Source organism: Aspergillus steynii, assembly GCF_002849105.1.
Source record: "Aspergillus steynii IBT 23096 chromosome Unknown P170scaffold_10, whole genome shotgun sequence".
Classification (NCBI taxonomy): domain Eukaryota; kingdom Fungi; phylum Ascomycota; class Eurotiomycetes; order Eurotiales; family Aspergillaceae; genus Aspergillus; species Aspergillus steynii.
In genome coordinates this window covers 1,173,758-1,199,974 of record NW_020194407.1, presented here as the reverse complement: position 1 = coordinate 1,199,974, position 26,217 = coordinate 1,173,758, and the positions used below count along the sequence as shown (strand labels likewise).

General features: G+C 52.7%; 11 protein-coding genes across 11 annotated transcripts; 4 read left to right on the top strand and 7 right to left on the bottom strand.

Annotated features, from left to right (window-relative positions):
- Window positions 1-30: 30 nt before the first annotated feature.
- Window positions 31-1,280, top strand: P170DRAFT_393968 (putative vesicle transport v-SNARE protein Gos1). Its single transcript, XM_024846040.1, has 3 exons — window positions 31-208; window positions 323-436; window positions 487-1,280. The coding sequence occupies exons 1-3, from the start codon at window positions 143-145 to the stop codon at window positions 988-990; spliced, it is 684 nt and encodes a 227-aa protein (XP_024699203.1). The 5' UTR covers window positions 31-142; the 3' UTR covers window positions 991-1,280.
- Window positions 1,281-1,303: 23 nt separating this feature from the next.
- P170DRAFT_459461 (mitochondrial ATPase complex subunit ATP10) lies at window positions 1,304-2,485 on the bottom strand (the record flags this gene model as incomplete). The annotated part of the gene is made up of 2 exons (XM_024851869.1): window positions 1,304-1,997; window positions 2,073-2,485. 2 exons carry the CDS (start codon window positions 2,483-2,485, stop codon window positions 1,304-1,306), a joined length of 1,107 nt encoding a protein of 368 aa, XP_024699202.1.
- A 470-nt stretch (window positions 2,486-2,955) lies between these two features.
- P170DRAFT_418330 (DNA-directed DNA polymerase IV) lies at window positions 2,956-5,204 on the top strand (the record flags this gene model as incomplete). The annotated part of the gene is made up of 4 exons (XM_024847212.1): window positions 2,956-3,328; window positions 3,384-3,559; window positions 3,613-3,978; window positions 4,026-5,204. Exons 1-4 carry the CDS (start codon window positions 3,073-3,075, stop codon window positions 5,202-5,204), a joined length of 1,977 nt encoding a protein of 658 aa, XP_024699201.1. The 5' UTR covers window positions 2,956-3,072.
- Window positions 5,205-6,363: 1,159 nt separating this feature from the next.
- Window positions 6,364-9,007, top strand: P170DRAFT_430904 (uncharacterized protein; the record flags this gene model as incomplete). Its single annotated transcript, XM_024847995.1, has 7 exons — window positions 6,364-6,907; window positions 7,037-7,560; window positions 7,614-7,725; window positions 7,790-8,157; window positions 8,207-8,596; window positions 8,645-8,834; window positions 8,898-9,007. The coding sequence occupies 7 exons, from the start codon at window positions 6,364-6,366 to the stop codon at window positions 9,005-9,007; spliced, it is 2,238 nt and encodes a 745-aa protein (XP_024699200.1).
- Window positions 9,008-10,045: 1,038 nt separating this feature from the next.
- P170DRAFT_430903 (uncharacterized protein) lies at window positions 10,046-11,382 on the bottom strand (the record flags this gene model as incomplete). Its single annotated transcript, XM_024847994.1, has 3 exons — window positions 10,046-11,039; window positions 11,104-11,294; window positions 11,374-11,382. The coding sequence occupies 3 exons, from the start codon at window positions 11,380-11,382 to the stop codon at window positions 10,046-10,048; spliced, it is 1,194 nt and encodes a 397-aa protein (XP_024699199.1).
- A 627-nt stretch (window positions 11,383-12,009) lies between these two features.
- On the bottom strand, window positions 12,010-12,394 carry P170DRAFT_430902 (uncharacterized protein; the record flags this gene model as incomplete). The annotated part of the gene is made up of 2 exons (XM_024847993.1): window positions 12,010-12,124; window positions 12,189-12,394. 2 exons carry the CDS (start codon window positions 12,392-12,394, stop codon window positions 12,010-12,012), a joined length of 321 nt encoding a protein of 106 aa, XP_024699198.1.
- Window positions 12,395-12,952: 558 nt separating this feature from the next.
- Window positions 12,953-15,614, bottom strand: P170DRAFT_430901 (uncharacterized protein; the record flags this gene model as incomplete). Its single annotated transcript, XM_024847992.1, has 3 exons — window positions 12,953-13,377; window positions 13,442-14,819; window positions 14,880-15,614. The coding sequence occupies 3 exons, from the start codon at window positions 15,612-15,614 to the stop codon at window positions 12,953-12,955; spliced, it is 2,538 nt and encodes an 845-aa protein (XP_024699197.1).
- A 1,348-nt stretch (window positions 15,615-16,962) lies between these two features.
- Window positions 16,963-18,644, bottom strand: P170DRAFT_514200 (uncharacterized protein; the record flags this gene model as incomplete). Its single annotated transcript, XM_024855187.1, has 6 exons — window positions 16,963-17,164; window positions 17,222-17,426; window positions 17,523-17,685; window positions 17,735-17,774; window positions 17,829-18,291; window positions 18,351-18,644. 6 exons carry the CDS (start codon window positions 18,642-18,644, stop codon window positions 17,061-17,063), a joined length of 1,269 nt encoding a protein of 422 aa, XP_024699196.1. The 3' UTR covers window positions 16,963-17,060.
- A 615-nt stretch (window positions 18,645-19,259) lies between these two features.
- P170DRAFT_468634 (uncharacterized protein) lies at window positions 19,260-20,939 on the top strand. Its single transcript, XM_024852566.1, has 8 exons — window positions 19,260-19,622; window positions 19,682-19,723; window positions 19,783-19,809; window positions 19,892-19,964; window positions 20,033-20,325; window positions 20,403-20,472; window positions 20,528-20,665; window positions 20,719-20,939. Exons 1-8 carry the CDS (start codon window positions 19,443-19,445, stop codon window positions 20,748-20,750), a joined length of 855 nt encoding a protein of 284 aa, XP_024699195.1. The 5' UTR covers window positions 19,260-19,442; the 3' UTR covers window positions 20,751-20,939.
- A 21-nt stretch (window positions 20,940-20,960) lies between these two features.
- Window positions 20,961-23,370, bottom strand: P170DRAFT_393955 (uncharacterized protein). The gene is made up of 2 exons (XM_024846039.1): window positions 22,888-23,370; window positions 20,961-22,825 (listed from the first exon to the last, which is right to left on the bottom strand). The coding sequence occupies exons 1-2, from the start codon at window positions 23,264-23,266 to the stop codon at window positions 21,114-21,116; spliced, it is 2,091 nt and encodes a 696-aa protein (XP_024699194.1). The 5' UTR covers window positions 23,267-23,370; the 3' UTR covers window positions 20,961-21,113.
- A 433-nt stretch (window positions 23,371-23,803) lies between these two features.
- Window positions 23,804-24,953, bottom strand: P170DRAFT_514197 (uncharacterized protein; the record flags this gene model as incomplete). Its single annotated transcript, XM_024855186.1, has 4 exons — window positions 24,572-24,953; window positions 24,479-24,507; window positions 24,256-24,393; window positions 23,804-24,178 (listed from the first exon to the last, which is right to left on the bottom strand). The coding sequence occupies exons 1-4, from the start codon at window positions 24,735-24,737 to the stop codon at window positions 23,804-23,806; spliced, it is 708 nt and encodes a 235-aa protein (XP_024699193.1). The 5' UTR covers window positions 24,738-24,953.
- Window positions 24,954-26,217: the final 1,264 nt, after the last annotated feature.

Below are 26,217 nucleotides of genomic sequence, written 5' to 3'. Positions count from 1 at the left end.
TGTCGAGCCGGGGAAGTTGGAGATGCTGCAATTGCAGAAGGATTGTCGCTGCGCATCTCTGGCTTGTGTATTACTATTGCTGTCGCTGGTTTCATTTACCCTCTTCTCTTCTGACTGACTCTGATCCTTTTATCTCTCATCCATGGCCACCTCGACTGGCACCGGCTGGGCTCAACTCCGCCAGCAGGCCCGCTCGCTGGAGACTCAGGTACGTGAAGCTGCTGCCTAGATCGATTCGTCCTCGATCATGACAGATGGTTTTGATGACCTCTATGGCTTCATCGTCGGGAATACCAGATACTGATGCTGACACGATGAACAGACCGAAACCCTCTTCCACTCCTACGCCCAATATGCCTCCATGACGAAACTCCCCTCGACACCCTCCGACGACGAACTCCGCCTCGAATCGCAACTGAAAGAACTCCTCGAAAAGGTGCGCCCATCTCCCTCCAACCACCCCAGCATCCCACTAACTTCGTCAAGCGCACCTCCCTCATCTCCCAACTCGCCCGCCTCCTCGACTCCGAAGCAACCCTGACCTCGTCCGCCCTGAAACAAAACAACCTCGCCCGCCACCGCGAAGTCCTAACCGACCACCGGCGCGAGCTGTCGCGCCTCGCCGCCGCAATCGCCGAGTCCCGCGACCGCGCCAACCTCCTCTCCAACGTGCGCTCCGACATCAATGCCTACCACGCCTCGAACCCCGCCGCCGCCGAGGCCGACTACATGCTCGAGGAGCGCGGCCGCATCGACAGCTCGCATAACGTCATCGACGGCGTCCTGAGCCAGGCGTATGCGATCAACGAGAGCTTCGGGCTGCAGCGCGAGACCATCGCCAGTATTAATCGGCGCATTGTCGGTGCGGCGGGCCAGGTGCCTGGGATGAATGCGTTGATGGGCAAGATTGGGAGTAAGAGGCGCAGGGATGCGTTGATCCTGGGGGCGTTTATTGGGGTTTGTTTTTTGATGTTGCTGTTTTTGAGATGAGGTCCCTCTTATCGTTCGTTTGATGTTCTGGTTGAGGGGTGGGTGGATGGGGATTGTTTATAAAGGGGGTGATTGTCTGATTGAATAGCCTGGTTTCGTCTTGTTCATATTGGTTATTGGCTGGTATCATTTGGGATGGCGTTGCATGGTTGTCTTTCCATTTCTATTACTATACAGGAATTCTAATCACATCGGCGCTGGCGTTTCGAGGTCGAGATTGCCGATATATTGTGTATGTACATACTGGGGTTGCGAAACCGATCCATAATATACACGGAGTGTGTTGATCCGCTCATTACGCCTTATTCCCGGCTCACGGCATCACCACCCGGGGCTTCAGACTGGCCGAGCCATCCTGACCCGTCCGAGCCTCCCACTCCTGGGCCGGCAGCTCCGATTCCATACTGATCCTCTTCTCCTGGATCAGCTTGCGCACGCCGTTGTTGAGCGCCTCCAACTCCTCCGCCTCAGCGGGACCACTGCCCGCCCACCGGATCCGACAATTCTCATCCACCAGATAAACATACCCCACCTTACTGTTCATCATACCAATCGACTCCCGCAGCCCATCCGTCAGGCCCTTCCTTACCATGAACCACCGCGGGTGCTGCGCGGCGTCCAGCTTCGCCCGCATCCGGAACATGAACATGCGCACCAGCCACGCCTTCAGCGCATTCTCCTCTACGTTGATATCGACCTTCTGGACGAGCGGGCTGGCCGTCTGGAACGCCTCGTAGAGCCCCGGGTTCTGCTTGGGCCCCGTGAAGGTCGCAACCTGCGACTCGGCCCACACGCTGGAGAACAGGTTGATGACGCTGACTTTGCCGCGGAGCAGCGCCGTCGTGTCCTGGGGTTCCTTGGGCGACGAGAGCGTGATCCCGCTGAGGTTCGGGAAGTAGAGCGCCTTGTCGCGCTTGAAGAGCCGGGTGTTGGATCGGAAGGTCTTGCCCTCGTGGTGGCGCATGTTCGACCATTCGCGGAAGTAGGGTTTGGCGACTTGGCGGGTTCTAGGAGGTTGGTTTGGTTAGTATGGACGGGTTTTTTGAGGGACAAGAGGGAGGGTGTGGGAGAAGGGGAAGTACAGTTCTTTCCGTCGCTCCAGATGTCGATCGTAGTTCACGAAATCATCGCGTCGCTGCCGGATGCTGCGCGAGTCGACGCCCGAGTTCTGGCCCTCTTGCGGCGGGATGACCGTTCCGATGGGTCGGTCGAGGGTCGGCGGTGTGAAGTCTTCGTCGCCGGGTTCAGGCGCGGAATCAGAGGAGGGAGGAGCGTGCTGCTGGAACTGGACCTTTTCAGGGACCGGGGGTTTGGTGGTGGGCGATTTCCCGGCATCCTTGCCATTGCTGCTGGCATAGTATCGAAGAGACGGTCTTGATCGAGCGGCGGCGACGGCGTTGCGAAGTTGGAATTGGCAGCTGAGGCAGCGACTGGAGCCTCCTCGGAGGACGGCAGCCTCTGGGAGGGAGGAGAGGAAGACGGACGGCCTCCACATTCTTTGTGTTTTGTTCTTATAGATCTGGATAATGTCGGAGAGACGAGACGATGAACTTCTCGGGAGCTTCGATGATCCACCGAATTTCCACGGCGCTAGTCCCGTCTGGGAAGCCTAATGGGGATAGCTGAGTCCCGTGACCTGGCGGCGTTTTCGTGGATTCTTCCAACGCGTTGCCTGGTCAGCGTGTCAGGATGGGGTCTTCCCTTGCATCCAATGATGAGCTTGGATATGTGGGCTGTCGCTATTTGAATTGGACCGAAAGTATCCGCGGAGAATAAAATAAGCCGTCGCCTGCTACCTAGCAGGCAGAGATTCGTATCCCATTCCATGGCTCACATGCCGGGAAGGAGTGAACCTGGAGATTTCCCTCATCAGCCGCCATGATGGACAGCATGGCAGATAAAAGGGCCTTCTTCGAACTTCTCGATGAGCTGGACCGCTGGTCAGACGAAGCCGAGGACAAGGAGTCCGATTTTGATCGTGTTATAGCTCGCTCGAGAAAGAGGAATGAACCCGAAATCGACTCCTTTGTCACTTCTTCTCATACTTTGACTTCCGCTTTGAACACCAAGTCTCCGGTTCGGATGAGTCTGGCGCGCACAAGCTCCCTTTCGGGTCTTCAATCTTCGGTTCAAGCGAGTGCTGTGAGCTCGAGGCACAGAAGTGATTCAGCCAGCAGTGGGGATCGCGTAGCTCCTGCAGTAACAAGACCGAATATCGACGGGCCTGTGCCGGACAAGACCAAAGTCAGTATGACATCGACGACCAGTAAGCGGAAGCGGGCACATTTGCCCAAGGTGATCCCCGAGCATCAGCAGATTTTCAAGGGTCTTAACTTCTGTGAGTGATAAGTTTGAATCTCATCGACTAGACGATGACTGATACGTGACCTTAGTCTTCTTTCCAAACAATGACGTCTCGCCATTCCGACGCCTACGGATCCAGCGAGCGCAGGAATACGGGGCTCGATGGGCACAGTCGTGGGATGATGAGAATATCACACATGTCATAGTTGACAAGGGGTTGACTTTCCAGGAAGTTTTGAAACATCTGAAGCTGGAGGATTTCCCGGTAAGCTTGGGGGAGAGTTATTTATTTCTGTTCTGCCCGCTAACCTGGCGAAGTCAACTATAGCTCTTGTCGGCGAGGGCTATCCGGCGGAATGTATCAACTTCCGGGCAATTCTCAATACGACGCAAAGCCGATTTCGCGTCAAGGGAGCGCCGGTATCCACTGTGGTCAAAGAACCAGCGCCTATGGAAGAAGCACCTTCGAGCCAATCCCTGCCGTTAAAGCCGGCGGGGAAGCATCTGCAAGCCGCGACACCATCCCAAAGTTCTGCAGTTTCAAATGATCAGGTCCCCGTGGGTGTCAATACAGCACAGGAGCCTCCGGAGGCTAGGCATGAAGAGACTGTTCATGAAACCCATTTGCGGGAACGCGATGCGTTGGATGATATGATTGACGAGGCCAAAGCCGTGAAAGATCTGGTACGTGACAGCAAGCGTTTCAGGTAGCGAGAGTTAACGAAAGGTAGCCCCTCGAGCCTCTAGAAGCCCTTGATGAAGACCCTACGATCGAAGAATCCGACGCCGAGACCGAGGAGTCGGGTTCTGAGAAACCCATCGCAAAGAAAAGGGGATCAATACAGAAGGACACCAAAGCGACGGGTGACTGGCAGCAGAAGTTTGCATGCATGCAGAAACACGATGCAAAGTCGAACGCCGAAGGACCGAATACCAGGACCATCGAAGTCCTTCAGCAGATGTTGGACTACTACACCAGGACGGATGATAATTGGCGTGTAATCGCTTATCGAAAAGCCATCTCCGCCCTTCGTCGACAGTCCAAGAAAGTTGTGAACCGCTCCCAGGCCCTCGCCATCCCGGGAATAGGAACACGCCTGGCGGACAAGATCGAGGAAATCGTCTGCACGAATCGCCTCCGTCGCCTAGAGAATACGAACACCACGGCGGAGGATCAGATCCTTCAACTATTCCTTGGTGTCTACGGGGCTGGGGTTTCGCAGGCATCGAGATGGATCGCTCAAGGCTATAAGACCCTGGAAGATCTTCAAACCAAAGCCTCGCTGAGTCAAAACCAGCGCCTGGGTGTGGAACATTACCATGACTTTTCCCAGCGGATCCAGCGCAGCGAGGTCAAGGCGCACGGCGACGTCGTCCGGCAAGCCGTACAAAGGACCGACCCTGAAATGCAAGTCATCATCAGTGGCTCCTATCGACGTGGAGCGGCCAACTCGGGCGACATCGACGTGCTCATCACCAAGCCCGACGCGACCAACGAGCAGATCCGAACGATGATGACGGAAGATGTGATTCCTCAACTGTTCCGACAGGGATTCCTCCAAGTCAGCCTGGCTAGCACGTCCCGAGGGGACGGCTCGAAGTGGCACGGTGCGTCCAAGTTGCCAGGCAGCCCCGTCTGGCGTCGGATTGATCTTCTGTTCGTGCCGGGGTCGGAAATTGGGGCTGCATTGATCTACTTCACGGGGAACGACATTTTCAACCGGAGCATGAGGCTCCTGGCGCGAAAGAAAGGCATGCGGTTAAACCAGCGAGGGCTCTATACCGACGTGCTACGTGGACCACGGCAGGTGAAAGTCACCACCGGTCGACTTCTCGAAGGACGCGACGAGCGACGAATCTTCGAGATCTTAGGGGTTCCCTGGCGACCTCCCGAGCACCGCATATGCTGACGTGCCTGAATCGAGGACATTCAAGTTTTTATTTTTATTTTTTTTTATTTTTCTTTTTCTTTTTCTTCTCCAGTCCCCACGCATGTCTTTTCCTGCTTTCGTCTGTGGGCCGCTCAGAGCGGGTCAGCCGATGGATGACAGATAATATCTGATCTGTAATTAGGGCTTGCACTGCATTTGCTGTTCTAAGTTTGCAGACCGACTTCTCTGCCTGCATTTGATAGCTGTCGAGGAAGAAAGGGACGTCAGTTGGATGTCGCCACGGCTGACGAGGACTGGCCATGGGATACGGCGCAAGGCATGGGGGAAAAAGCGGTCACTGGCCACGATATCGGAGCCGAGACGGGGGATTTAATAATAAGAAGAATTGATTGTATTTTCTAACGTGTTTCTGGTCGAGGGACAAGCGTAGTACAGCAGAGAGGCGACTTGGCTCACATACCAGGGGCGGTGACTAAGGGTGAAAGGATGTGAATGTGCATCGAGGGCCAACAGGGGGATAGATGCCGACAGGAAGACGAGCAGGAGGGTCAGAACCAGGACGCCTAGAGAACCGCAACAGAAGGAATAATAATGAAGTGAAGCTGGTCACCGATCTCATCACCGCCTTTCATGCGGTGAGGCGCATCGCCAGCCCCGTGACCACCGCAGCGCAACGGCCGGGCGGCAGCGGCCAGACCGCCCGTGCAAAAGTCGGCGTTTTGCCGCAACTTGCAACATTATTCCCATCCATCCCACTCCTCTGCTCATTCGCTTCTCTCGCCCATTCTCATCGCTGCCATCGCGCTGCCCTTCTCAATCTGCTCGTTCAGGCCCATCAGGCCCATCTGGACTCCCATTTTCACGTTTCTCCCTCCATCTTGCGTGGTGGTGGCCCACAATACTCGCTGCCTTGGTGGCCACTGCCATTTTGCCCGTCTATCCACCCCTCGGCTCTCTCGCTCGCTCGCTCCCTCTGTTGTGTGCGGCACCGTTCCTCGAGGTACTCGGCGTCCTCTCTTGTTGCGATCGCGCATCTGCGGAGGAGGCCGTGCTCGACTTGCATCATCCTCGAGTCGCTTGCGAATCCGAGGCTTTCCTGTCGAGTCCCTTGGAAAAACGCCCTGTGTTTTTTTCTGCCACCCTTCCCTTGCGCAGCTAGCCCTCCCCTCTGGCCACTATGGGTCGCAAACCCAACCAGTTGATCCTCGAATTCTTCATTCGCGGCCAGAAACTCGAGGATGCCAGTAATCGCTACCAGCATACCTGCAAGGCCTGTGGCGAGAAATTCCCCAAGGGTCGCATCGACAGTCTGACCAACCATCTGGTGAAGAAGTGTCAAGCAATCCCGCTGCGCGATCGACAACGCGTCTTGTTGCGACTCCATGAGCTGCCCGACCTTGCCGACGGCGACCAGAACAAAGACCCCAATCTGGCGGGGCAGAATAAAGGCAAGGGGGTGGATCTGCCATTTACCACGCGTCAGAACTTCGACGGCCTCAATGTGTTGGCGGAGGCGTCGAGGCAGGTGGGCGCATCCGATCAGGGGAAACGAGGTGGTGGCGGCGGCGGCGGCGGAAATAATAATGCGAACGGCCCTGCATACACCCAGTCGGTCACCGTGGGAGGCAAGACGGTTGTTGTAGACCCTGCGCTCGAAGCAGAGGGCTTCCAGGGTCACCCTGCTCAATCGGAGCAGGTGGACGAGGATGTCAAGCCACCTGGTGAGTTGTTAATTTCACCTTCCCGATATTTTGTTTCTTACTGTTTGTGTTTCTCTCTTTGTTCGCTTTGTTTGTCGTTGACCTCACCTCGTGTCTTCGGTGGCGCGCTAATGAAAAACAATCCCACAGTGACACCTCAAGGTTCAAACGCGACGTCCCTCCCTTCTCTTCCCAATACCTCTCAAGATCACCCTTCGTCCGCATCCCCCACCCTGGCGGACGCCTCGCTGACCCCCGATCCGGCTGCCAATGCTCGCCAATCACAACTTTCCATGATCGCTGCCTCGGCCAGCGAGATGGTGCCGCAGGGAATGCCGATGGATCACGACCCCAATGCCGGACTTCCCGACGGACTGGCCAAGCTGGGGAACCCGTGGAATCAACAGCTTTCGACTCAGGAACAGCTCTTGTTCGATAGTCTTCAGGAGCACGACCCGTCCCTGACCGCCGCGACGCAACGCGCCGCCACCTTCCCTCGTCCGATCGCGATGAATCCGAACTCGCAGGCGAAGGGATTTGTGAACGAATTCGGCAACTCAACCAAACCGACGAAACCGAAGGTTCGCGGACGGTTCTCTGCGACTCGGCGTCGAGAGGTCCAGGAAGTCCGGAAGCGGGGCGCGTGTATTCGGTGTCGCATGCTCAAGAAACCCGTATGTTTGAGCGCCGACTGCTTTTTTGGGACCTTGCTAACTAATTCTGCCAGTGCTCTGGCGATAGTCCTTGTACCACCTGCGCCAGCGTCGAGAGTGCGCGCTTGTGGAAACATCCGTGCATTCGGACGCGCATTGCGGAGGAGTTTGAATTGTATAACGCAAGTAGGTGGTTGCCTTGATTTTGCCGGTTTCTTTGGATGCGACAGAACTGACGACCGCCTTTTAGATTTGCACGCCACGCTTGCTTATCACGACGTGAGCAGCATCCGAAACCAACTCAAGTTTGAGCACTATGCGGGACGCATCGAGGTCACGCATTTCGAGGAGAGCTTGGTTTTTGTCACCTTCAGCACTCTCCAGGCCCACAAGCCGTCAGCGTCGACGTTAGACCCCCAGCTTCAGGGCCTGGGAGACGACTCGCAATTCCAGGGACCTCTCTCCGAACTTTTCCTCCTCGACAGCGACGCAGACGATCTTCCTGGAAAGATTGAAATGTACATTAAGAAGACCGCGTCCTCCTTCTACGAACGTGAATCCTCGGAGTTCATGAGACCGACCTTGATGCTCGCGTCCGAGTTGAGTCAGCAGAAGAAGGTATGTTCTGTGTCATTTCTGTCGAAAATGCAGGTCTAATCCGATATAGGACGTTCTACTGGAGCGAGTGCTGGAGCTGTGGGTTGCAACTCACATGCTTGCCGACTCGGAGTTGCGCTGGAAAGTATTCTGCAATCCGACTCTTCCACCCACTTCGATGCACTCTCTGGCGCAGCCTTCGGACGACGGACGCATGCCGATCGACGAGGTGACCAACGCCGAATCCTACGGACTCTTGTGCAGCCAGTTGCGTGCGGCCACCGAGAAGCGTGCCTCCCAGCTGAGCAAGTCAGTGATGAATGACCTCGAGCGGCGTCTGCTTCAACGCCAGCAGAGTGGCTGGTTTGAAACTTTCCTTGTGTCTATAATTTTGCTGAACTGCGTGGAGAGAACCTGCTGGCTATTCCGCTCGTGGGAGGACGAGGCATTTGCCCAGCGGGTAAGTTATCCCCTCGCTCTACTTAGATAAATTGCTAACCTCTGGCAGTGGCCCTTGGACAAGCGTCCCCCCTATTATGCCAGCCAAGGCGATCGATTTTCGGATATCTTGCACATGCTGTTGAAGATGCGCAGCTTGCCACCCAAGGCCAATCCCCGTCCCGACAGTGGCATTCTCAAGGCCGTCGACGGGAGCGACGAGCACGCCGCCCGCTGGTTCGACATGATCAAAATCACCCGTACGTCTCATTCTCTTCATAATAACCACAATAACACGCAGAGTCTAACAATATCATCAATAGCTCTCTTCCTCGAAGAACGCCAAGCCACCGTCTTCGACCCCAGCGACTCCCGTTCCCTCGACCTCCACTACGGCGCGAAGCTGCTCCCCCTACCAAACGTCTACACATGAAGTCTCACTAATCAACCGACCGGGTTATGAGCTGGAGGGAGCGAGTTAATCTGTTAAAATTGGCCTTCTTTCTTTTTCTATTCCCCGGCCCCCGTCATACCATGTCATTCATACCAAGTCATATCTTGATGTGCGTACCGTGTGAATGTCCATGTGGATGTGCATGTTTAGGGATTATTCTCTTCTGCTCTCTTCTATTCTGTTCTATTTTTTTTTCTATCCTAGGTAGGTAGGTCCGGTGCGGTGGGTAGTAGCTACTGCTTTTCTTAGGATTAGGTATGAAACGACACATCGTCAATGATCATGAGGAATCTTTCTATTTCAGCGGGTTGAGGTTCTAGTTTGCCTTTGTTTTTGTTTTCTTCTTTCCTTGGTTTTAGTTTGTTGTTGTTGTTGCTGCTGTTGATGATGTTGTCTTGTATTGTGTATGTGACATGGTTCAAATTCTTTGTCTTCGTTTCATTCTGTGTAGCTTGAATGAATCTGATTGAAATTGAATGGATGTCCAAGAGGATTAGAAGAGCTACGAAGGTATCCTATACTTGGAGTCCCACGTACTCCGGACTGGAGGTAGTATTCGACCAGCGAACGCAGTTTATTGGCAGCTACATGGCCGTAGATCAACCCAGCTTTTTCCAAGTGATGATGCCCATTCCCTGCTAGAACAGAAAGGAAATGATCAGAGAGGGAGGAAAAAAGACGGCCACTTGCGTCAACATCAGCGTCGGTGCGGGTGTAGATGAAGATAGTGATATGAAAAGACAATGAGGAAAATGAAGAATAAGAAAAAGACCAAGCCAAAAAGCCAAAAAGAAACTTCCAAATCAAGACTAGCAAAGCAAGTAAGCACCCAAGTAGAACCTTTCCCGGTTTCCAAAAACTGAAGAAGAAAAAGCCTAGGACCCATTTACCAACCACTGAGAACTCCCCTGAGGAGAACTGCTGACTTAGAACTCCATAGCCCTGTAATTCAGACCCGCGTCTTCCTCGGTCCACTCAATGATATCGAAATCAAAATCGCTGTCATATGCGAATTCATCACCAGGCACTGGTGAAGTTATTGGCTGCGCGGTTCAAGTTATCACCTGAAGCAGTGTCATCATACTCAGAAAGGTTTCTGTCGGCCTCCGTGGCTCGAGAAGATACTACAGTGGCCGGGGAGGGGGCTCGGGGACCTGCAGAGGAAGGAGGCGACTTGGTATCGCTATAGTCGTAGTCGACACTCCAGCCACCCACGGAGGAGTCACCAACTGCTGTCCAATTACCGTTCTCTCTGCCATCGCCCCGGGTGGATGCAACCTTTTTGGTCGATCCGAAGCGCGAGCGCAAGAAACGCTTGGTGGAAGGAGAGCACCCAGATTCTGCAACTTGAGTGCTCGGCTCGGTGTACCAGGATGTCACATCTTTGTTGACATTGTGCTTTCTGCGTCTGTGGGCCCTCTTGGATCTCACATAAGAAGCTGGGTGAGCGTGTGGGAGCCGGTCATCGCCCTCGTCGTGGTCTTTCATTTCATGGGTATGAGCAACACGAGAACTGTCACGTCGCTGGGTGGCATCATGACACTGGCACATCCAGTCATATTCAATGCAACTGCATCCCCAGGAATTTTCATCGCAACCGCATCCCCAACTGTTTCCATGATCACCGGCAAGTTTCGCAGCAGTATCTTCATGAGCATCATGTTTGACAGGACCGTCGAAACTATGACAATGACAATCCCAGCCACCCATATGACCACAGGTACAGGTCACAGCAGCATCTTCATGGGTGTCGTGTCTGACGGAATCGCCATCATGAGAATCAACGGCAGGGTCGGGGTGAGTTGAGCACCACTCAGTTTGGTCAATAGCCTGAATGTCAGGGTGATGGAGGACATCCCATCCACCAGCGAGATGGTCATCATCAGCCCAACCACTTTCATTAGTGATGGGGTCAGAAGCAGACTTGGTTTCTGCGACATCCGAATCACCCTTCTGCAGGATCACGTAGTAAAACTGCTTGTCTTCATCCTGGAAACTCAGATGGAAGAAGCTTGTAAAAGAATCAGCATCCAGAACCAATGCCAATCAAAGATGCGGCTTGGAAGAGGACTTACTATCCGCCATATTTAGCCGGTTTGCTCTTGATGCTGCTCGAAATGTGAAGCAACAGAAGAGGGTCGGTCACAAAGTTCTTCTTGCCGGTGGCAATGATGGGGCAGGAATCGGTGATAGGGAGACCGGGACAATTCAGGGGCAAGATCTGATTGTTCTTCTTGGCAAATATGAGGAGCAATTTGCTTGCGTTCTTGGATAGGTTCAGTTGGGTCAGTTGGGTCTCTCGTGCAGGGGATGGAGAAGGGAAGGAGACGGGCAAGAGAACTTACGGCAGTCATGCTGGATGGAGTAATGATAAGATAAAAGTGATAAGATACCTTTATATGGAATAGAAGTGATACAGGTGATATCGAAATAACGAATAATAAATGAAAAGAAAGTAGGAGAGGTCAGGAGGGAGGATAGTGGGTGAGGTGGAGGTGGAAGGAAGGAAGGAAGGAAAGAAGGGAAGAGAGGTAGAGAGGTAAAGAAGTAGAAACTCAAGAACCAGTGAACCCTCACACGTGAATCAACTTGCCAGGTGAATCCAACAAGACAGAACTCATCAGTGTCATGACCTTCACTGGCATACTGGCACAAGTGAATGGCAGGCAGCAGACAGGAGAGAATCTTCTGGGAAACGTGCACCACCTCACAACGCCTCACCCAAGCAACAACTTTGTACACACAAGCAAAAAAGATCTACAGGGAGAAAACAAAACAGAAAGCAACCAAAGGTCTCATCAAGATCATCAACGCGTCATACACATGAAAATAACATCAACTGGGCCAGTTCCATGGCAAGGAAGAACCATCCATCAACATTAAGCATACAATCCATCTGCACTCCCCTTACCCAGCAGACAGACAGGCAGACAGCTAGGTAGCTAGGCAGCTAGGCAGCTAGGCAGCTAGCGAGAAAGAGATCATGGGCCAGTTGAGTCACTGGGATGGAAGGAATCCTTCGCCTGCTCCAGGATCACGGCATAGAACTTGCCCTCCTCGGAGGTATCATGATACGGGCCAGCTGCGAGAATCGACCTGTTAGAGATAGTCAGCACCTAGTTCATTCATTACACCAGGACAGAGAGATGTAAGCACACACCATCCCTTATATTTGGGCTGATTGAAGATCTCAGTAAACGCCCTCAACGCGCGCAGCGGCAATTCAAGGATCGAAGGCATCTCGGGGCCCGGTCCGCAGATGGGAAGACCCAGCTTGTTGACGGGCAGGTAGACCATCTCGGAGGACTGGGGATTGCGCGCCTCCTGGAAGATCAAGAGACGGCGACTGGGGTGTGGAGTGCTCATTTTGGATATGATGGTCGCGACAATATGCAGGCCAGGAATAATGTTCCGCGCGAGTTTCCCTTCTTAGCGGGGAAGATGCGCCGATCGATCGCGCGTTCGAGCAGAAGACGCGGGTGGCGGTGGAAGTGGCAGACCAGGAACGTGTCTGAGTGCAGAAGCCAGGGGAAAGTTGACCGGACGATAATTTAACCAGAGCAGGGAGTGATTGAACGAACGGCGTGGATTCTTTTCCCACGAGCAGCGCGACCTGCCTCTTTCGGATCGACATCCCGCTTAGTCAGCTCCCCACTTGCTGGGATTTCTGCCTCATAGTCGGAGTATGATGATGATCAGTTTGATATCTCATGTAACTCATTCTATACATTACTCTATTAGACGAGCTGCGGGCTTCCTCCCGTCAGCCCAGATCAATGCTATATATGTATATCCTCGCACATAGAACCAGAGGCCAAAAAACATGGTCAACAAGAAAGACAGAAAGACGAGAAATCAAACATCAGGGTATCAAATATCAACCGTCCTTTCGTCAACTACCACCGCGCAAAATCAATTAATCAATCAATCAGTATCAAGCTCTCCGTCCAGCACGCGTCGAGCCGCGTCCAATCGCCACCGCAGCAGCCGCACATGTTTGGGATCCGGGTCGGCAGAGGTCGTGATGGTCTGAAGATCCATGCAGACATCTCCCAGGCTTTGAAACAGATGCTCCAGCAGCCGCGTATCGTCGTTGTTGAGACCCATGTTGCTATTCTCCGAGTTGGGGTGAGGGCTAGCGGCCGCTCGCACCGTCGATACGAGAGTCGATGCCAGGGCCGTCGGAGTGGCAGAACCCGTCGTCGTAGATTCAGACCGCTGGGGTGTCGTGAGCGACTCCGCAGGCCAATACTCGTTGCTATCTCGCTGCCGGTTGGCTCGTGGGGTCCCCATATTCTCAGACTCGTCGCCGTTCTCTTCTTCGGCATATTGAGGGTGAGCAAGCAATTCTACCATGTTGTCAGCATCGCTTAGAATTCATGTACTGTTTACTGTTATGTAGAGCAATCTTACCGGCATTGAATCTCCGATCCCAGTACAGCACGTTTTCGAAATCATCGGGATCTCCTTCTGTAGCAGTTGCGAATGTCGCCATGGTGGAAACCGACGCGTCACTGTTCGTCCGGGCATGACGGGGGGGTTGGCTATCTTGAGCAGGTCGCGTGGTTTCGACGGATGAAGTCGACACTTCACTCTTCCTGCGCATTCGGTTCTGCGTGTAGTTTCCTAAAGCACTGTGGAGAATGAAATGCTCGTAGTCGAAAGCATCTTCGCGTTCCTCATGAGGCCGAGAATCCTGATTCACGGGCACGGGGGGGAAGGATCCCAAGGGATCCTGGAGGTCGTCGTCCAACGGCTCGCGCAGAATTTCATCCAGAGCTTCCCGGTCGATTTCCGAGCCCGACGAGCCGTCCGTGTCGTACTCTCCCTCCTGGGCATCTTCGTAGAGGCTTTCGATCACTGACTGGTTGTCGTCCTCCTCCGCTGGTTGGTGGGCTCGAGAAGCGGGCGGGGCGTGATGTTGCCCGCTTGGCCGTGCAGTACCATTGGCGCCGACTGTTTCCTGTCCATATCGAGCATGATCGCGCTCTCGGTTGGATTCGTTGGATCGCCGTTCCCGAGCGTAGTCCGGGGTATGTCCACGCCCCGGGTTCAGGTTACTATGATCCCTCGTTTCCAGCGGGTTGTTATACCAATGATCCGCAGCGGTGAGCGGACTCGGGGTTCGCAAGCTCTGCAAGCTCCGTCGCCGTAGATTATCCTCCTGTGTTTTGACCTTCAAACTAGATATCTTGATGTGCAGCCCCTTCATCTGATCTTGGAGGTCTCGGACCTGAAGTTGCGACTGTGAGCGAGATGGGGGATCATAGGTTTGGTAGCTCGAATCGAACTCATCGACAGTCGAGAGCTGGTCATTTTCTTCCGGTGTCGAGATCCCCAAGCCGTGAGGGGTATCGGAGGGTTTTTGTTCTTGCGAGGCGGGCTGGAGGGAGTTGATAGATGCGCGATGGGTGAGATACGCTCGGTTGGGGGCATATTGAAACGATCGGTCATCGTTGTTGAAATTGGAGGCGGTGCTCGATCCCAGAGCACTCATCGACCGGGACAGGCTGGGCGAGGCGGGTGGTAGACTCGACAGGGACGTCGACGGAAGGGTGGTCTCGCTATACACACGCGAATGGCGATTGTTCGACGAATCCTGGGAGGCCGAGTACGTTGCACGAGGGCGTAGCGTGGACACCCTGCGATCAGCCCGAGAGATCGATTGGTACAGGCCGCCGACTGGCTGACCAAGTCCGAGTGGCTGATTGCCGGACGGCGTTGGCGACGTCGGCAGTGACGGGGAGACGCGCACCGATGAACGGGCCCGCGTCAGATTACCTTCCATGAGCTGCAGTGGAACCGTTAGTCAAAACTCCCTTTGGTTTGTTCCCATATCAATCCAACATACCGTGAGTCGCTTCTTTGCATTTTCGAGAATTCTTTCCGCCTCGCTGCTTAAAATCACGGATGACAGCTCATCGGCCGGACTCCCTTCCTCCGTGGTCGACACCACGCTCAGACGCGAAGGGTCACCATTGGTGCCAGTCTCAATGGCCCGAATGGTTTGCCTCAATTGATCATTATTCATGCTGTCAACCTCCTGAGACACAACACTCTGGCCTTGTGCACGCCCCTTAGTCCCTTCCGAAGAGGTTTCGCTAGTGGCACTAATTGTCGAGCTAGACGAGCTACTCCACGCACCGGCATCCTTATTCTCGTTGTCCTCCGCGACGCGATATGGCACGGGGGAGCTGGTCACAACGTGTGCATTCTTCGAAAATCCGCCCAAATATGATGCCGGGGACGGCGTATCCTCCTCTCCGATATCCGATAAGCGACGACTGGCCTCGTGACCCTCGTGCAGCCACGTGTGGCGCGGGAACCCCTTCTTTTGCGGTCGGTAGACGGGCGCGTAGGTACCGTTTCTGGTGGAATCGCCGGCGAAATCAGTGGACGCGGTTCGAGGTCCGTAGAAGGACTGCAGGTGGGACAGGGACGGTAGGTTAAATGGAGGTGATGGAGTGGAGGATTCGCGCTCGTTGCCGTCGAATGGCAGGATCATATCCGGGTTCGATAGCGTCGGCGAGGGAGGGATGGGCGGGGGGTGTCTCGCATCCTCTGCAGAGGTTGCAACATGGGCCATGTTGTTTTTGACTGGGGAGGTGAGAGATCACACGAGAGGGGTGTGACGGGCCAACGATAAACCCAGATTTCGAACGACGGAGCGATGATCCAACTCAAAACAAGGCCATGGAGGATGCGAGAGATCGTCTGCTTTTCCGTTCGAAGAGGGTGTTTGGATCTGCAAAGCCAAATGAGGGTAACGAAGGGATAGGTTTATTAGCTGTAGGTGGGATGTAGATGCAGTCGCAAAGCCAAAATGCGAAACAACCAGATCGGTCAATTAAAACAATTGATAGTAATTGCCAAGAGCAAATGATTAAGAGAGGGAAAGGTATAGAGGGACAAAGGAAAAAAGGAAATGAGCGAAAGAGCGGGCAAGGATTAAGGACTTGGAAATTAGGAATTAAAAAGCAATTAAAGTAAGATGTAGAACAAGAAGAAGCAGTTGAAATGGCCGTCAGAAGTCAGAAGCAGAAGAATCATGAAGGATAACAAACCAGAAGGGCGTCCATTGGGCAGTCACTTTTCCTCTCCTCGCTCTTCTTTTGTCCCTGAGTGAACCACGGTCCGGCTTTTTTTTTTTTTTTTTTTTTTTTTTTTTTTTTTTGCCCTGCCTGACTGGCCCCGAAAAGGCAGGGATCTGAGCCGTGGGGATCGACCGTTGATGAGGCCGAATTCAATAATCATCGCTAATTTGTGGTAGTCAGATTAATCCACCCTCTGGTTGATTCTGCCATGGGGCCGAGAGAAGCAAGTGGTCATCAAACTAGACAATTAGTGGCTTTCAAATTCTTCCGGCTGTTGGTCTGACATTTCCAGGGTCCGACAGGCGCAGACAGGAACCAAGTCAAGATTCGTGAAGGCTGAACAGTCTGGAACCTGTGGCCATCACCACCTTTCCAGGCCAAGCAGCACCCACCGCAGGGTAGGTGGGCCAAGTTTAAAAACCACCTGCAGGCGGAGATCATCATCAAACCGAGATTAGATGGGCGAATACTTAATAAGTATTCTGGCTAGCAGGAGGGACGCCCACGGTCCTTGCGCCAGTCCGGCTTAAGGAGAAGCCGACCGGCTTATTCTTAGCGCTGAACGGGCCTGAGCCAACCCCTGAATTATTTGGAGATTCCATGCAGGACTGATTGCTGCTACCCTGAATCTGCAAGTCATTGGGATAAATCGACGGGCTCTTTCTCAATGCCGCGTCGGACAATCTCATTTCATTCGACGAGAAGATTCAGATTGTCGAGTCTTGGAAGTTCTTTTCATTGTGCTGAGCATGTGATGTGCCGATATTAGTCATCAACGGCTTTCCATTGATTCCTCTAGACTCTCTCTCTCTCTCTACTTGGTATGCTCTGAGGATGAAGAACAGAATGCATTTCAATAACTATTAGGTAACTTAGTGAAAATCTGTGATGATGCTAATCGATATAGGCAACACCCGCCCTGAGATCAATGACCAGAATCAGTTGAGGGACTTCTTTGATTGCTCCAACTCATCCAGATATTGCCCGAAGGAAGTCGCCTTGGGCACGTCGGTCAGATATGCGACCTCCTGATACGTTTGTGCTAAGAGACATGTTAGGGTTCTCGTTGGTCATCGAATAGAAGTACTGGCCTACTCACTGTAGCTTCGAAGGTCGTTCCACTTGCGCCGGATCTTATCAAGCTCGTTCTTCTCTATGCTTGGGTAGTCAATTTCATCGTTGGCCTTGCTAAATGCCGCGTTCAGCGCGTCCAGCATGGTCCCCATGGCTTGCCAGGCTCCTTTCAGCTTCCCCAGCGTCGTGATGGCCGGTGTAAGAACGTCATTGAGTTCGTGGATTTCGGTCTGGGGGGGGGAATCGTGGTCAGCATATCGAAGGGAAAGCGTTGTCTGTCAACCGACCCGTAGGTGTCAACTAGAAAAGGAAAATATAAGCCTGACCTTCATGCCGGTAACATGGCCCTGCACAGCTCCTACAACTCGGATTTTCTCTTGGTCCGAGGCGATGATGTCCTGCAACTTCTTGATCGCATCTTCCAGGTCGGCAATATTGGTTTCCATCACCGCCGTTACGATAGCAGCGGCAATGGCGCCAACGAAGGGACTTTTCCTAGGTGTCAGCCACGCTCTAGTCATGGGAACATCTAACTTACATCCACTCGTAGTAGGCTTCTTGCTTTTCTATGAGGCGGTCTGGATCTTGTGTTGGTACTTTCTGGCGAGAAAAGGGTTCGGCTGGAAGCTTACCTGCATCAATCTTGCTCTGCTTTGACTTGATAATAGCGGTCTGCTTTTCAATGTCCGCCTTCAGACACTCAATATCGCCATACTCCTGCTGCAGGAGACCCTCCATCGTTTTCTCATGGCCTGTAAGTTCTGTGGCATAGCCCGAGCACCTGGTCTGAAACGCACCCAGCTCAGTCTCGACTGTTTCGGCGGCCGTCGCGAGTGCTGAGCAATCTTTTTTCTGCATGTCCGTATACTCTTTGATCAAATCCTTCTGTGCGTTCTTGTCGTCCTCATTGGTTGCTTCATTGAAGGCATTGACAGCCGCAAGCATACTCTCGTAAAACGAGTCGCCGGCCTCACCCCCGGCATTGTCGCTATAGGTCCAAATCTGAGCAGCAACGTCAACAGTCTTGGCCCAAGTGCCCTTGCCCGCGTCTCCATTGCCTTCTTCGCTCAAGAAGGAGTTGCAGTCGTTATTGATCTGGTACGTTCAAAGGCATGTCAGAGGATAGTGCAATGGTTTGTATGTATACAACTTACGGTTTTAAAGGTAAGGAGCATCGTGTCTACCGCGTTCCAGACTTGGTCAGTCAGTTCGGCCTCGCTGGTGAGACCCATTTGAACCTCATATCCATTGCGAGTCATGGGGAGCATTCGGCCTGTTTGAGTGAATCGGTTCAGCGCCGCCATGTCTTCTCGAGCCAGGGTGAAGGTTTGGCCTCCATCGTCGTCGTCAGCAACCCCGACACGGTTCCCGCTGTAGTTATCCTCATCTTCGACGTACTGGCCGAGGGGATACCATCGGGTAGGATCATCGGGGGGCTTGTCGCTCATCTTGGGGTGGGGCAGGACAAGGTTCTGTCGAATTCCTGAGTAAAGGCTTCGAAAGTCTTATGCAGGTGAATGGAGGATTTGCTTGGATTTGAAGGGGACAATGGATGAAGAACGCCCTTTTATGTCTGAGTTGCATGTCCGAGTTCCTTCTCGGGATTATAGCACCGACAATGGCCTGGATGCGGTGTTGAAAGCGTCACTATGCGTCACGCAAGTCATTGGCCGAGACGAACATTGCGTGAGGAGAATTCTTCGGGCCCTTGTTTCGATGGAGCATAGCTGTTCAGTCAAGAGACAACTTAATCGCTAATAGATATCTCATATAGACAGATTATCAGTAGAAATCGGTTATCTGATTAGAACAAGATCAAACTCCCCCTCGGTGCATGCTTACGACTAGGCACAATGCAGTGATTATCTGCATCTATGCGGTTTAGATAGCATAATTATCCTCCCCCGTGGCGTGGTTGCAGAAGGGCTGGAAGCAGGTCTAGATCTCACGCCTCCAACTCTGCTGCCGTACAGAACCACTCGGGAGTTTTCCCGGTCGTCCCGAGTGACGCAGCAATTAATAAGTGGCATGAAAGATGAGATATGGCATTCGCAAGCGGCGTTCAAAATTTCCAGGGAAAAAATGCGCATCAACCGGCAGATTGAAGCAGATATCCCTGTTCTTCTAACAGCTGCATATGTACTTCAAAGCATCTATAAAGGCTCCTTGTCGAGGAACGCGAGCTGGAACTAATCACCCTCCAGAGAACGCAGTATCGCATCCCCCCCTTCCCCAAATTACCGAAAATGTCTTCTGACGACGACGACTTTCTCACTCCGCGCGGCCTGCTCGTCGAGGGCAGCTTTGTCTGCGATGGACCCTCGTTTCAGGACCTCCAGACAGCCGTCAACGCAAGTCTGGAATTACCATACACCCAGGATCGCTTTCAATACTGGAGCGGGATATCCCCGATGGGGTGGAATATCGTATGGCCTCTACCTCCCATGTTCCTACTTTGCCTCGGCAATGAGCTCACTATCAAAAGCTCAATACTTATTTCATTCCGCTCGTCGACACCTGCTATAGTGTGAGTCTTGTCTGCCGGCTCAGCTTTTGTCCGCGACCTATGCTGACTTGCGAAATTAGGCTGTGCAGTCCATCCAGGGGCTTGGGGTAAGTTGGGACCATGTGCAACACGTCATCTCATTTAGGAAGAGAGGAAAGGAAACAGGCTTATTTACACTCGCTCTTCTAGCACGGATACAGGGAAGTAGGCACGGTCTGTGACCTGATTTTAAGCACTGCGTCCACAGCGCAGAGTGATTATGGTATTGAAGCCAAGACAACCTTCCCAGAGCATGCTTGGCCGTCAATTGCTGATTACTCGAAACGGCAGATGCGTTGTTCCAAGGCTTGAACGACCTGACCAACGACCCCGACAATGAAGCGCTGCGGGAGCAAGTCAGAAAGCTCACTGCTGACCGACTGGACGGTGTGACGACTCTGGAGACGAAGACGGACACTACCTTCGGCGAAATGAAGGACGGCACCGACGGGGTGAAAACGTGCGAGGACCAGCTGAAAACCATTCTGAGAAACCTCGACGACTCGGAGCTGGAGGATCTACTTCGCAAGAATGATCCGGAAGACGATTTGGAAGACGATCTCGCTGCGCTGAAGTATATACGAGTGCGTACAGAACTGTTTGCTATCTGTCAACCGATTGGGGTTAGTATTCAGTATTCACGCTGAGAATCTCACTTCAGGACAAAGTGGCCGCTATGGATATGGAGGCTCAGTCAGGAGGAGCTTTGCAGAACCTACAACTAGCGTTAGGTAAGGCCAGTTCTCTATCAATGGCCCAGAGCAAGACTCAATTGTGTGTATGAAGGTTCCGTCCGTGTGGTCATAACCGACCTCACAGCCATCCAGAACGCGATCGAAAACACTAGCGAGCCTGCGAACGAGATTATTCTCGGGCATGAGAAAGCGAAAATTATCAGGAAGTGGTCTGATCTGGCAACAGAAGGTAAGCGGTAAATATCTCAGGGTGAGAGTGAACACTGCTAATTGAGATTGAAGTCCAAAAATTCAAGGATCATTACCTCTCCTGAGTCTTCCATCTGTGACGATAGCAACGAAATTTGTTGGTTGTATAGCTGTCTGTTTAATTGCCTGTGTACGATGATTCTCCCCTTTCGCGCTCTTTTTGCAAGTATTAAAAGTAGCCCTGGAGACTGCAATTGTCCTCCCAGAAGGTATCTACGGGTTTAAATCCCAGAATGATCATGTATAAACCCGGGGAAATAAGAAAAAATCAAATGCTTTTTATAGCTTTCTCGGTCCTAAAAAATATCTCAGACCCTGTACAAATGAAAGATGCAAACCCTAGAACCTTGAGATCCAAACAGCATTAAAGAATATCCTCAGCTTGCACACATACAAAAACATACAAATACAAGCCTCTATCAGACGAACTAGATCTTCGCAAGCAGCAGCTTCGCACCGCTGCTGGCAGGTCCTGCCTTCTTATTATCCTTCCCGGAGTCCACGGCCTTCTGCAGGGCCTTCTTGTTCTTCTTCAGCGTCTTCAGCAACTCGGCCTTCTTCTCGAACTCGTCCGACTCCGCCAGAGCCACCACCACGAAGGTGTTGGAGCCCGTGGCCCACGACATGATCTCGTCGGAGATCTGCTCATACAGGAGCCCGTGGAAGTTCAGGGCCGGCTGCACCTTCTCCACGGCCTTCGTGGCGGCGTTGAATCGTCCACCCTGGACGAGAGACTTCAACAACCGGCCGACGAACGGCGAATCCTTGGTGTCGGCTCTGGATTTGGCGGCGGTGGCAACGGCAGACAGAGCCTCGCTCTTGTCTCCGTCGGCGTCGAACAGGACCTCCGAGATGAATTGGCAGCCAAAGCTGGTCTCGAGCAACGCGTCGGCGCGCGCAGCGATGAGCTCGAGGAGGTTGGGAGACGCAGCCTTGATCAGCTCCTGGCGTCGAACTTCCGGGTCCTTCTTCGACGTTTCCTTGCGCACCTCGCGAATCTCCTTTAGGACTTCTTGGTCCATGTCGGGCAAAAGCCACTTGACTCGGTCTCCTGCGAACGGGTACAGAACGGGAATACGTGCTGTCAAATCGGTCACTTGGAACATCAGCTCCTCGATGCGAGTTTCGGCATCTGCGCTCTGATTCAGAAGCTCGGGGAAGATCAGCTTAGCGGTAAGCTTGGTGTCGTCAATCACTTCATATGCAGCCAAAAGGACCATGTGGGCGTGGAGGTCGCCCGCCATGATCTTGATGGTGTCTCGGTAGAAACGGGTGAGTTGTTTGCGGTCCTTAGCATTGGAGTAAGCCAGGGCCAGACACATCAACCGCGAGCCGGACTTGGTGAAAGCCAGGTTCTTCACCAGATCTCCCTCTTCGTCGCCCTTGAGCAGCTCGATGAATTCGGTGGCCTCCGAGCTGCCCGGTTTCGTGTTCAAGAAGTACTGCAGCATGGCGTCGTGCAGCATTGTGAATCCAGTACTTTGCTTCTGGATAAGTTGGTTGATGAGTTCGCGGAGGTAGTTCATGATGGGCGCTCTCTTCTCGGGCGATTCCTTCAAGATCTCGGAGAGTTCGGCGGAGGGCGACTTCTTCTCGTCTCTGAAAACCACAAATTCCGCTCCGTACCACTCCCGAAGGAGGACAGCCTTCTGTTCCGGTGTCGCAACCATGCGGTAAATATCGTCAAGAATCCAAGATCCCTCGGGGTGACGAATCAGTCGCTTCACGTTGCCATAGAATTCGGGGATGATCAAATCGCGGGTCTCGTTATCGCCGTGAACGATCAGCTTGCCGACCAAGAACTTGGCATATCGGCTCTGTGCCAGTTCATTGTAGTGACCCTTCAACTCCTTGGCGATCTGCTTGCGCTGCTCGGTGTTCGCATACTTCAGGGCGGTCTGGATAACACGGACCGAGTCGTGCTTGAACACAAAGTCCTTAACCCGTCCGGTAATGATTCCGAAAAGCTCGGCGATGAGCTTCTTTCTCTCCTCCAGCGGAACGTGCGACTTGCGACGCAGGCGCTCCCACAGCTGCTTCGAACGGAGAATTATATCGGCGTTGGGTCGGGCGGCTTTACGCTCTTGCTGGAGAGCCTTCTGCTTGATGTGCGATTCGCGGGAGTTGTTGTTGTTGCCATCTAGAATTCACGACCGTTAGCTCAAATCCGACATGCCAGGCAGTGTCAAGAGAAGGACCTACTCTTCGCAGGCTCTGCAGAGTTCTTTTCCTCCTCATCTTCATCTTCGTCCTCGTCCTCCTCGTCGTCATTCACATCCTCCATACCAACATCTTCGTCGTCCTGGAATCCACTCTCCCCGTCGATATCGGAATCCGAAACATCATCCAGGTCGAATTCATCATCATCCTCGTCATCGTCTTCCGACTCCTCGACCTTCTTCTTAGCCGGGGCCTTCTTGTCCTTCTTTCCGAACTTGTCGCCCTTCTTGGACTCGGGTTTCGAAACGGCCTTCTTCACCGACGCAGACTTGTCCTTCTTCGTCGGAACGGCCGTCTTCGTCTTCGTTCGTTTGCCGTTGCGCCCGTCGGCGCCGTCAACTGGACGTTTCACTCCGACCATGATGATCTATGTCCTACTTTTTTTCGGTAAAAGAAAAAGAAAAGGATAGGACGTGCAAGAGGTGGAAATGTTCAAGCGGAGCAAGTCTGGAACGAATGCCGCCGGCTTGGATAATTTTCTGCGCCGATAAATTTATTGCCGCGGAATTGCTTTTTTTTTTTTTTTCTTGAGAGCGGTCGGGTGGCGTTTGCACTGTTTGCACTCCACTGATAAGCAAAGGGTGGGATCTTCATCGGACTATTTTTGAGATTCTTGCAAGAAAATAGAAGCAAACATGATAAACAGTGAAATTAAAAGCAAGTCAGAGTTCTATAATTGAAACTTAACATTAGGTGCATTACAAGCAATCGGTTTGTATACAGCAATGATGATCAAACTACAAATCATCAAATCATCCAACAAACAACCCAGGAACCAACAAAGTTGTAGCAAGAAGAGAAGGTAGGTCAGGTCGCATGTCTCATTAATCGGCCCCATTCAAACGCCCCGGTAAAAAACCCCCCAATTACATTGTACTGAATCCGCGAGGAGAATTTCTCAGCCCTCGCGCACTTCTGCGGTCTCTGCGCCCTGCGGTGGGGTTTTCATGGCGCCAAGTTCCGAGCCCACGTTGCTTTGTCCCCGTTTCCTGCCGGGGATGTGGAAGCCCAAGTGGGAGGACTTGGAATTCGAGGATGATGTCTGCGAGTCGCCGGTGAGATCGCCGAGGCGCGAAAAGATGCCCTTCTTCTTCGGTTTCGCTTCTTCGTCGTCGAGTCCCACGTCCTCGAATTCTTCCTCCATTGATTCCGGTTTCTTCTCGAATCCGGAGTGTGTGCGGGATGGCGAGGTCATGCGGGAGAAGCGAGAGTCGAGGGAGGTTCGGGAGGGCATTGCGTCGCTGTAGCTCACGGGCGAGCGGGCGGAGATGTCCTTGGCAGCAAATGTGAGCAGGGAATGTTTCCCCGCGCGAGATGGGGTCATGATCTCGGGCAACAGAATAAACTCACAAAGGACCGTCGGTATGAATCGAATGATTCGCGGGATATGGAGAAGGGTTCATTGTCGTCGACTAGATCTCGGTGATTCGATGATTTCGAGGAGCCTGGGTATCGTCGCCAGAAACTCTGTTTCTCCGGAGGGGATGGCTATTTATCGAGTTTAGCCATGTCGCAAGATTTCAGAGGAACAGGATTTAAATGAGAAACATGAAGAGGAAAGGGTTTTAGATACCGGAAGGTAAGCGCCATTGTCGTCGACCACTGTGTTCCACAGCCCAACGTTAGCGGGGTCAAGCCGTTCGCATTGAACAAAACCCGGGCATACCACTTAGTTTATATTCGGGCGGCTCGTTGTCTGAACTTTTCCTGATGTTCACGGCCGTTGAGCTGGGGTTTTCAGCAGATAAGCGACCATTGTTGAGGTTGGTATCGACCTCCCCGCCATTGGGCGCGGCGGACTTTTTGGCCAAGAAGTTGCGGAACGGAACCATAATAATGGGACAGGAGAGAAGGGCTGAATGCGCGGGAAAGAATCGGACATAGGGCTTCCGAGGCCAACACGAGAGGGGGGAAGGAAGAAGGGGAAGGCAGGCTGAAGTCTAACGGAGATGGAACTTGGGACAAGAGCGAGAAGGGTGGCCAAATTGAAGGAACCCCAACCCTCACATGATCGGCGGTTCGGCGTCGGTACAAATTGTGAAGTGAGGTGGTGCTTTGATGTAAGGACGCTGCACGATCGTCGTGCGATGATGGCGCTGCCATTGGCCACGGCGCCCTGGAATTTGTCCGGCGCATAGGGTTGCCCCACTGGCCGTGGAGAAAAGTGTTGGTTCCCTTTGAAGTTTGGACGGAGTATGCCCGTCTCGGCGTCTTTCCTTCTTCCTCCGGAGTATATCCACGGTTGGATCAACGCAGGACAGTGCACGCAATAGATCTGGCTTGCTTTATATGTCTTATCCATTTCTATCTAGCTGGTTGGGATTGCTTTAAGTATTAACCTCCTCTTGGCATAAGTTAATATTTACCAACGGTATCCAACAATTGCACGGTCCACTCCTACTATAACCGGATGTCTCCCCAGTAGATGCCTCTTTGCAGGATGATGAGGCAGTTGGCATCGATGGCCCTGGAGGTGTCGCAGTCCTTAGGCCGCAGAGACAGTATTTTATATTCAAATGAGGAACCCGATCATTGTAGTATGCACACTGGTTGTCGTTCAGCGATTATCATTCATAACCTCTTCTCTTTATGTGACTGCTTTTCAAACATGAACTGTGCCTGGACAAGTATGCAATGATGGCATATGTACTACCCCAGGCGACGAACAGTGCCGTGTACCGACAGGGGTGCAGGGGAGGCCTTGATTACTGTAATAGGGGTGCGAGTCGTATTGGCGTAGGTTCAGAGATGTGTGTGGGTGGGATTGCGGTTTTAATGTTGGTGTAGGATTTCAAAGCGGCCGTAGCATTAAAACGGCTGCCGGTGTGTCTCTGCCTTGTTATTTGGCAATATGGGTGATATGCCGATATAGTCACCTTAAATGGCTCTATATATTCTGGCGATTTGACCGGAGAACAGCATGACTATTGATTGACATTGGCGACTAAGATATTGGTATGTAGTAGGAAAGAAAGAAAATGACCAAAGACATGACAAGCCCTTAAACATTAAATTCCAATTCCTGCCTAGAATAAAGATGAGATACAGATATGAACACAGTAGAAAGATCAAGAGCAAAGAAGTGATGGTGTTGACCTGCGACCGTACCTACTTAAAACCAAGTTTTGGGTCGTCTATTCCATCTGTTACGGATAGTCGAGCGGGAGAGTCAACCGCTAAGCCAGTAACCTTGCTTCGGCGTTCGCGCCAGCGGGAGAGGTGCCTGGTACGAATCCGGGGGTTGTCATCTTACTCGTGCAAGTAATTCACGATGCTAGGAGGCATTAAGCAATGAAGATGACCCTTGAGGGA